At 36.7% G+C, this 10,611-nt stretch overlaps 1 protein-coding gene across 3 annotated transcripts in view; it reads right to left on the reverse strand.

The window, feature by feature from the left end:
- Positions 1 to 266: 266 nt before the first annotated feature.
- LOC107656969 (UPF0583 protein C15orf59 homolog) overlaps positions 267 to 10,611 on the reverse strand; it is a 67,320-nt gene continuing 56,975 nt past the window's right edge. For all 3 annotated transcript variants that reach the window (XM_016444932.1, XM_016444931.1, XM_016444930.1), the window contains one exon: positions 267 to 1,129. In XM_016444932.1, coding sequence (XP_016300418.1) covers positions 368 to 1,129 — 762 coding nt within the window. In that variant the 3' untranslated portion in view covers positions 267 to 367. The remainder of the gene's footprint in view (positions 1,130 to 10,611) is intronic.

Raw genomic sequence — 10,611 nt, forward strand, 5'->3', positions numbered from 1 at the left:
TAAGAAACATAAAACATCAGTAGTGTTGGTCTTGTGGTCAAAACAGCATTTGAGACTTTCCTAACTTCAGCAGATTTCACATGAACACTTTAAAGACCTCGACCTCAATAAATCCTAAACGGAATAATGCTCAAAGGAAACCAAGCTCTCATAATGTATGAAGGGATTTTGAACATGTGCAATAGTCATAAAATGACTTGAGCAAGTCTTGAAATTTTCCCATATATAATTTATTTAGTAATTCATTTGTTGTTGTTTTTTTTTTTTTTTATCTATTAGCTATGTATTTAATATTAAATAGTATACAGTTCTTTGTAATCCTGTCTCAGTCCGCAGGTGTTTTGTATATGTAAAGTCGCCTGTTCTCTCAGAGGTCCTTGTTTTTCTGTTTGGCGGGGACGTAGGGCAGTACAGTCTGAGTGCTCTTATCCGAAACCGTCTGTGTGCTGCTGTTCCGTAGCAGTTTTTTCCGGCAGCCCGTGTTGAGAAGACCTTTCCTGGGTAGCGTGTGCGAGCCCACCACCGGTGCCTTCACGGGCGAGGGGCCCGCAGACGCCGTCTCCCTGCAGTTGTAGAGGCCCGGCGGGTGTTCAGAGGAGGACGGTACCGGCGAACAGGCCAGGGGACTGGGCTCGCTGTCTGTGTCCGGGGTCGCGCAGTCCCCTTTATCGTCGTCCTCCTCGTCTTCGTCGTCGTCGCAGCACAAGGCGTGGTAGAGGATCTTGTCGCTGAAGCGGACGCGTTCTCTGGTGCCGGATGTGCGGGAGGTTTTCTGGCTGTGCGTGGAGCTGGATGCCTCTTCGCTGGAGGAGTCCGGGGTGATGATTAGGGGCCCGTTGGGGATAGGGAGGCCCCCGTTCATCTGTGAGTAGACGCTGGCGGTGGATGATGACGGCCTCCCCTGGCCCTCGTCTGTCTCCTCTCGCTGTGCTTTCCGGTTGGAGGCCTCTAGGAAGTTGCAGAAGTCCCAGCCGTCGGAGAGCATGTCTTGGCTGAGGAAGTCCAGTCTGAAAGCCTCACCCAAGCCACGCTCGCTGCTCGATGTGCTGCTCGCCGTCGCCACCGTCCAGTCGTCGGGCTCCAGGTCGAAGTCAAAATCTGATGTGAGTTTGTCGATCTGACCCACAACCTGCGTGACAGAGAGAGAGAGTGATGAAATAATCAGTTTGCGTTCCTCGATCATCAAAGATGCATTAGAATCACCTTGAGGGTCAGTTTACTTTTACTTTGGTCAACCAAGCAGGGCGCTGAAATTATGCTAGGATCATAACTCATTTTATTAAACTGTTTGAACAAAAATGGAATTGAGTTTAGAACCCTTTGACTTGAAGGTTGTCCAACATGATATTTGAAGCGAGTGTCAATATGTGAAATTAATTAACTACAATAATTTTTTGCCATTCCCAGCGTGGGCTTTTATGACCCACTCAGCGATAAATTAAAAGTTGTATATATACAGCACATCCGACGATAAAAGGTCTCTTTTCCATGTTAATCAGGGTTTTTGTCCTAACCAGCCGTGACGGCGACACACGACGTTTCTATTTTAGCACTATATGAATGCATTATAAGTGATTCTAGAAGTTTCAAGAACTTTATGCTCTTTAATAAAACAATAAGACAAGATAGCATGCTACATGACTTCTGAACCTGTGTTAACCAGCATAATTACTATCCATGAATATATATATATATTGTATTTATTTATTACCTTAATTGAGTGTCTAACACTGAATATTTTTTCCTTTAAAAATCCACACTGCTGGACTAATTAAAAAATGTAATAGCAAAGCCAAAATGGTGTTTAAAAAACCTTCAAGGAAATTGTGTCTATTTATAAGGCCTAAGATACAATCCTGAACCAATACAGGCAAGGCGATACTTATTTTTATGTTATGGATGATAAATGGTATTAAAACTGATATTAAAACACTACACTGTTTTGTCTAACAAAGTCTAAATAGACCACACAAATAAAATGACAAGTGAGTTTACTCATCATAACAGTATTTAGAGATGCCCAGTATGAAAAATGGATTAAGATTATAATATTATGAAATGATTAGTGTTTGTAAATATTAACTTTAAGTGAATATTAGATGATGGCAAAGATAAATATAAAACTGTTATATAAACACAGGGTTAATGAGGATGTGCAATACATGTCCAATAACAACAATTTAAAGGAAAATAAAAAGTGCCAACTATCCAAATACACTGTACATTTCTTTCCCAGTAATATGGGACCAGTGTTGTTTTCCCCCCAGCCTTCAGTCTTGTTGAGATCTAAATAAATGCATTTTTGTGGCTTTGAGAAAAACTCAAGTCACCTTTATTTCTATAGCGCTTTATACAATACAGATGGTTTCAAAGCAGCTTCACAGTAATAATAAACAAGAAAAAAAAAAGATTCAATGATGCGAACAGAAGTCAATTCTGCTGTGAAGCAGCTCTAAAAAGACTATAATATTACTCAGTTTCAGAAATCAGTTCATTGTTGATTCAAGGAATAATAAGGAAATGAGTAATATCTCTAAATGTTCTTCAGACTTTGGTTTAGGTGTGTTTTTCCTGTCACTTTGTGGCATAAACACAGAAGGATCAGATGAATATGGCCTGCTGGCATGAAGGATTAAAAATCTAATTCATTTATCCAGCACAATGACTCCAAAGGAGCAATTAGGAGCTCTAAATCCCTGATTACACTGCAGCCAAAGCCAGAGGAGGGCCTGTGTTTCCGTGATCTGCTCACTGATTTAACAGATGAGTTGCCTGAGACACTTTTTCTCATCTCTAGCTGTAATCACTGACTGAACGGCTGATACTATATTTAAGCATGCGCTGCGAACGCTGGTTGTTGCGTTTGCTCCGGCGCTTCTGGGATGCGACAGCTTGACTTCATTCATTCAGTGCATGCTATTCATGTCAGACAGAATTAATTTGTTAAGACTGTACCTCACACTGTTTGAAGATGTTTTTGCCACCCACATTAACAATGATTAGCATTAATATGATGAATAATATGAATATATGAATTAAACCCCTCACAAAACCTCTTTAGTAAGAGATGTCAAATGCATTAAGCTAATCGAAAGCTAAATTAGGTTAGAAAAAACAAAGGGCAATTAGGTTTTATTGAGTGACAGGTTATTAATGATGTTCCATCATCATCAGTTGACCTAACCTGTCTATCATTGTCCAGTCAAATATCAGAACTACAAACCATGCAATTTAACGTATATAACGTACTTTTTATAAAACTACAACCGTTTTCAACATTGATAATAAGAGTAATGATGCTGAAAATTCAGCTTTGATCACAGCAATCAATTACATTTTACAATATATTCACATAGAAAACATTATTTTAAATTGTAATAATATTTCAAATTTTTACTGTATTTTACTGTATCAAATAAATGCAGCCTTCGTTACAAAAAATATTTTCATAGTATTTTTGCCTTGTTTTCCAGCACAAATATCTAAACATTCTTGAATCTAGATCTATGTGCTTGCAAAAAGTAAAATTACTTTAAATGATATGTAAAATGATATAAAATTATATCATATGTAAAATGATATTAAGTCTTGTTTTCTGAAAAATATATCAAAATTGTGTTAGTTTTCGCTTAAAAGAACTAAAAAAAAATGTCTGCCAATGGGGCAAGAAAAATTATTTTGTTTTCCCTTTGAGTCAAGATTATTTTTCTTACCCCATTGGTGTATATTTCGCCTTGTTTCAAGCAAAAATTAACAAAATTTTGATTCATTTTTCAGAAAACAAGACTTAATATCTTAAGTCATTTTACTTTTTGCAAGCACACACACATAAACACACACACACACACACTAAAAAGACTATAATATTACTCAGTTTGAGAAATCAGTTCATTGTTGATTCAAGGAATAATAAGGAAATAAGGAGTAATATCTCTAAATGTTCTTCAGACTTTGGTTTAGGTGTGTTTTTCCTGTCACTTTGTGGCATAAACACAGAAGGATCAGATGAATATGGCCTGCTGGCATGAAGGATTAAAAATCTAATTCATTTATCCAGCACAATGACTCCAAAGGAGCAATTAGGAGCTCTAAATCCCTGATTACACTGCAGCCAAAGCCAGAGGAGGGCCTGTGTTTCCGTGATCTGCTCACTGATTTAACAGATGAGTTGCCTGAGACACTTTTTCTCATCTCTAGCTGTAATCACTGACTGAACGGCTGATACTATATTTAAGCATGCGCTGCGAACGCTGGTTGTTGCGTTTGCTCCGGCGCTTCTGGGATGCGACAGCTTGACTTCATTCATTCAGTGCATGCTATTCATGTCAGACAGAATTAATTTGTTAAGACTGTACCTCACACTGTTTGAAGATGTTTTTGCCACCCACATTAACAATGATTAGCATTAATATGATGAATAATATGAATATATGAATTAAACCCCTCACAAAACCTCTTTAGTAAGAGATGTCAAATGCATTAAGCTAATCGAAAGCTAAATTAGGTTAGAAAAAACAAAGGGCAATTAGGTTTTATTGAGTGACAGGTTATTAATGATGTTCCATCATCATCAGTTGACCTAACCTGTCTATCATTGTCCAGTCAAATATCAGAACTACAAACCATGCAATTTAACGTATATAACGTACTTTTTATAAAACTACAACCGTTTTCAACATTGATAATAAGAGTAATGATGCTGAAAATTCAGCTTTGATCACAGCAATCAATTACATTTTACAATATATTCACATAGAAAACATTATTTTAAATTGTAATAATATTTCAAATTTTTACTGTATTTTACTGTATCAAATAAATGCAGCCTTCGTTACAAAAAATATTTTCATAGTATTTTTGCCTTGTTTTCCAGCACAAATATCTAAACATTCTTGAATCTAGATCTATGTGCTTGCAAAAAGTAAAATTACTTTAAATGATATGTAAAATGATATAAAATTATATCATATGTAAAATGATATTAAGTCTTGTTTTCTGAAAAATATATCAAAATTGTGTTAGTTTTCGCTTAAAAGAACTAAAAAAAAATGTCTGCCAATGGGGCAAGAAAAATTATTTTGTTTTCCCTTTGAGTCAAGATTATTTTTCTTACCCCATTGGTGTATATTTCGCCTTGTTTCAAGCAAAAATTAACAAAATTTTGATTCATTTTTCAGAAAACAAGACTTAATATCTTAAGTCATTTTACTTTTTGCAAGCACACACACATAAACACACACACACACACACACACACACACACACACACACACCTTCTTTCAAAAAAAAAGAAAACTAACAGAATATATATACTTCCTCCAAGTATTATTACACCACCTTGGTCCTGAGCCCATGCACCTAATTTCAGGTAAATAATACCGCTGTCATAGTCTGAGCAGTGGACTTTCTGTATCTTATGCGGTCGGGTGTGTATGGACTTCGAGCAGGATTTAATTCAATCAATGCTTTCCGGATAGTCTGGCACCATTGGACACATTTCGCAAACCCCTGTCATCCAAAAGAGGAGCGTAATTTTATCAATATTAGGTCCGTTATGTCTCATGCCATTTTTAATATTAATTGGAACTGCACCACATCCTCACAGGAACAAGTGCACTGTCAGAAGAACTTATTTCCAACTCCACATGAAAGGTGAAGTGTGTCATTTCAGGGCCACTGGAGGCACTAGATGCACGCTATTAAAATAAAGTTTCCAAAAGTTTTTTTTTTTTTTTCCAGCGATGCCATAGAAGAATCAGTGATCAGTTCTCAGAAACTTCTATAAAGAACCTTTTGTGCAGTGGAAAGATTCCATGGATGTTAACGACTCTTAATGGAACCATCAACTACACTAAAGAACATTTATTTCAGTCACACTTTATTTTAAGGTCCAATTCTCGCTAATAACAAACCATTAACACTGAGAGAGAGAGAGAGAGAGAGAGAGAGAGAGAAGGGTTTCTTGAACACTCCCTGTCTAGAGTTAATAAACATGCACTGTAAAAAAGTGCAAAACAGTGCTTCTTGTGATAACTTCTAAATCAACTGATTTAAAAATGGTATTTAATATATAAGTAACTTTTATAGGTTAGATCAGGTAAAAATACATTTTCAAGATTAAGCAGAAGGTTACTTTGGAAAGGTAATAGGTTACAGATTACAAATTACCTGATTTGCAATGTGATAAGTAGACAATTACTTTATTAAAGTAATGTTACTGATGACATTTATTACTTTTTGATCACTTTTCTAAATTTCTAATGAATGTTTTCACCTGTTAATTATTTTCAAACATTGAAAACAGGCAGGGTTAAGTATATTCAACACTGATTACTGTCAGACTTTCAAAATCCTTCATCACTTAAATTAAGATTATAATCATTTAATTCTAAAGCACAGCCACCACAAAATCAGACTTTAGTGCATCTTTTTACTTTGAGATCGTTCTGAGGTTAAATACAGATTGAAAATCATAAGAAATAGTAAATATTAATACAAGAAGTATTCAGTTGTAACCCATTTTGTAATCATTAACATTTTCATAAGTAACTAATTTGTTTTTTTTGGTAACACTTCATTTTAAGGTGTCCTTGTTACACATGTTGCATGTACTTACTATTATCGTTACGCAATTTAATTACAAAATAAATGTAACACTGTTACATGTAACTAGTTAATGCTCAGCGCTGTAATTTAGTAACAAGCAATATCTTTGACTTAAAAATGACCTAAACCTGCAAAACTGCAAGATAACAGAAACCCCTGTAAGTCCCAACGTAATAGAACATTCTCCATGTACTAATCTTGTGCAAAAACACCCAAAATAACACCTATTTTCAACATTTATTCTCCTTATACAGACTGACGCAAAGCATGTTGGGAACTAGTCATTAAGTTCACAAGATTCATTCATTTAGGAATGAAACAAGTGACTGTCTTTATTAGTGTGTCATTGAAACATTCATTCAAGCGTGTTTATGTATATATATATATATATATATATACACACACACACACACACACACACACACACACACACAGCATATGTTTCAAATTGAGCACCATATATTGTATTGTAATATACTGTTCATAATATACTTTTTCTGTACTTCCTCAGTGATATTTAAGAGAAACAACTCATTTCATTTAGTTAATTTCCCTGGTGGCTTTTACAGTGCACTGATTGAGCAACGTTGCTGTGTCGGGCCGGTTGTCATCTACAATTAACTAGGGCAGGAGACTATATTTTAACATCGTACAAATTACACTCTTCACCTTTCTTCCTTCCCCTCGAAGCCCAACACAAACTGCTAACAGAGACAGAAAACGCCTAATTTCGCTGATAATGTCCGTTGCGTAATCATCTAAGCAGCCGCTTCCGTTCCTGCGGTGCATCTAACAGGCGTTCCTCGGGGTAAACGAAATTATTCAAATGAGCTCGTTTAGGCAATGCCCTCACCCCACAACGGCTCCTGAAGCCATTTAACTAGATAGCAGCACGAGCTTAAAGGGTCTGTGCAACCTTTCTAGGTCACAGATGGGCTCGACGCAGCTACAATGAACAGTAATCCCTGCATCTTTTCTCCGAGATGCCGAGAGAGTGAGTGGGCTATAGAGTAAATTTCATATTGGGTAAACAGATTGCCTAAGTGTAAAGGATGAATGAACACATCAGGAAGAAGTCATTAGCGTTGGGACACATTGCGTTTTAACTGGAAGGAGCACAATGAGAACCTGCAATAGTAATTACAGTCTATAGGGTAAAAATCACATCCTTTTGTCAGCCTCGGCCCTCATAATGGCAGAGATTGCAGCTGGATTATTCAACTCAGAAAATATTCCTCTTCCCACTCCGGTGCTTTCAGCTGCCGCTCGTCTCACTGGAGCTAAATTATACACCAGCAGCAGCTCGAGGGAAACAGCACATTGTGGCCAAAACGTGGAGAGTGAGAACGATTATTTCTGGTAGCACGACACCAAACTGGCCTTTAATAGCTGCTTTCTGAAAATGTGTGGAAAAAAAACAAGTTTATAATGTTACATTTTAGATACAATATGGCCAGTTACTTTGTTCTCCTTTAATGAAAATAGACTCTCAGTGTGTGCATTAGTGGTCATTTTTCAGTAACTCTTTCATTAGACCAGTAGGTGGCGACAAGTGACTCTCACTGAATCATTCATTCAAATGATTTGCTCAAACATACCCGATTCGATTAAAAACACTACTAGTTCCAGTAATTCAGGAACGACACAAGTGACTGTCTTTATGGCCCATGAGTGAGCCATTTAATCATAAATTCAAGTGAATTTTTGTTGTTGTTTTCATCACAACCAGATCACATTAAAATAAATGAATATATTGTCCAATGGTAGGTAGGTAAATAAGTAAATAAGTATGGACTTTATCTCAAAACTGTTCACAGATTTTTTTACAGCTGTTCACAGAACTGGTCGCAAATGTTGATGTTTATATAAAAACCATTAATTACAGCATAAACACTTAATAGACTGTTGAGATGAGATTTAGTGACCACTGTGGTCAACAGAAAAAGTAGAAGTTTCTTATATAGCAACACGGCTGTGATCACCTGCTGATATTCAGAACAACAGGCATCTTCTTCCTGTGATGCTTAAATATCTTGCCTAGAAATAACAGCTTCAGTATAACATACGTATAGTGAGTGTAGTATTTAGCTTTTTCGATGCTTTGAACATTATTTCTATTTTAGAACTCAAATGCCTCATTCAGTGTCATTCTGGATATCTCTGGTTCTGTGTGTGTGTTTACTCGACCTGTTCTCAGACACGCCTTCGGTTGCTCAGACAGCGCTGTAAGGTAGTCAGTGAACGGCGACGTGAGCAGGATTGCTAGCAGAGCTCCATCTGCAGTGATTTGAGTGGGTAATTGTGGGTTGGTGTGTGTGAGAAAGTGCGGAGCAGGTAGCGGCGGCCGCAGAGAGGTTAGCATTCCTGAGAGTGACAGCTGACTCTCTGCCAAAGCCTACTGCAAAATGTCATCTGTGGCGCTGATCCGTGAATAACACGCACTGGAAAGGCGATGCAAAGGCAACAGACATAAAAACACGTGCTGCTGCTGTTTCATGTTTCAGCTGAACCCTGTCCTGCGTTGAGGTCACTTTCATTTGTATCGAACATTTTCACTGAGGTACAATACCATGCACAATATACAGTAAGTGCTCCCTTGCTGATTTCATACACATAAATGTGAATATCTAAAATTAAAAAATAAATAAAAAAATAAATACACTACTGGTCAAAAGTTTGGAATAATTGCGATTTTTTAATGATTCTGAAATAAGTCTCTCATGTGTAGCAATTTGATCAGAAATACAGAAAATTCAGTAATTTTGTGAAATATTTTTACAATTTAAAACAGCTGTTCTCTATGTGAATATCTGTTAAACTGTAATTTATTTCTGTGATGCACAGCTGTATTTTCAGCATCATTACTCCAGTCTTCAGTGTCACATGATGTTCAGAAATCATTCTAATATGCTGATTTGCTGCTCAAGAAACATTTCTGATTATTATCAATGTTGAAAACAGTTGTGCTGCCCAATATTTTTGTGGAAACTGTAAATGCTGTTCTTCTTGAAAGCATCCTGAAAACTGTATCATGCTTTTCACGGAAATTTTAAATTTAATGATGCAGCGTTCACCTCCGCAATAACACTGCTGTCCTATTACAACTTCTGCTGAATCGTGACATCCTGTGCATTGATGATTGTGGGCATTTATAAAGCTCTTCGATAAAAAGACCAAACAGGACTTTGAGTGTGTTTTCATGCTGTCTCTGTCTCAAACAACCAGCGCAATCAGGCTACTTTATGTAACAGTGTACAGACCAAAAAAAGGAATAATTCCCATCAACTCCAAATAGCTATTGGAAAAAAAAGTTTGTCAGGGAAACTTTTCAGGCCTCTGAATGATCCATTATATAATATTCAGCCTCTAGCATGAATTTCCCCAAGAATCTGATTGAAATGTGAGCAGTACGGTAACAGAGAGCTATTAAAACCGCCTCTCCATAGTTAGAGGCCGAATGTGATGATTAGGAACTGCAAACAATTACTGCAACAGCGTCACATGCTGATTTCAAAGTGAACCGTTGGTAAATATTTCCTTAATGTATTTCACTCATGTGGTGATTGAGATTTTCAGGTTTAGTTCTGGACTGTATGTGGGATGTGTCATCGTGCTCCCTACTTTATATTACATTCTGCTGGCGGAGTCTCCATCCTCCGTCCTCCTTATCATTATGAAATTTGCTCAAGAAAAAAAAAATACAGCAATAGCTTCAGATATTCAGCTGATACTCTGAATGAAAATTCAAGGTAATGATAACCGCTTGCTTGGACACATCGCTTCCACAGGTTATCTGGAGTCTTGTGCGGTCATATAGGTACTGCCAGTCATTCAAAGTTAAATAATAATAATAATAATAATAATTATAGATGTTTTATTCGAGCATTATAAATGTGTTACAAGCAGTAAAATTGCTATGAAGATTCTAACATAAAGATATTTCTGTCGCCGAATGCTGACAGAAATTTATTATTAAATCATGCATTTTTGTTCACAGATTAACTCT

This window comes from Sinocyclocheilus anshuiensis, unplaced genomic scaffold (genome assembly GCF_001515605.1).
Source record: "Sinocyclocheilus anshuiensis isolate Anshui unplaced genomic scaffold, SAMN03320099.WGS_v1.1 scaffold1052, whole genome shotgun sequence".
NCBI lineage: Eukaryota > Metazoa > Chordata > Actinopteri > Cypriniformes > Cyprinidae > Sinocyclocheilus > Sinocyclocheilus anshuiensis.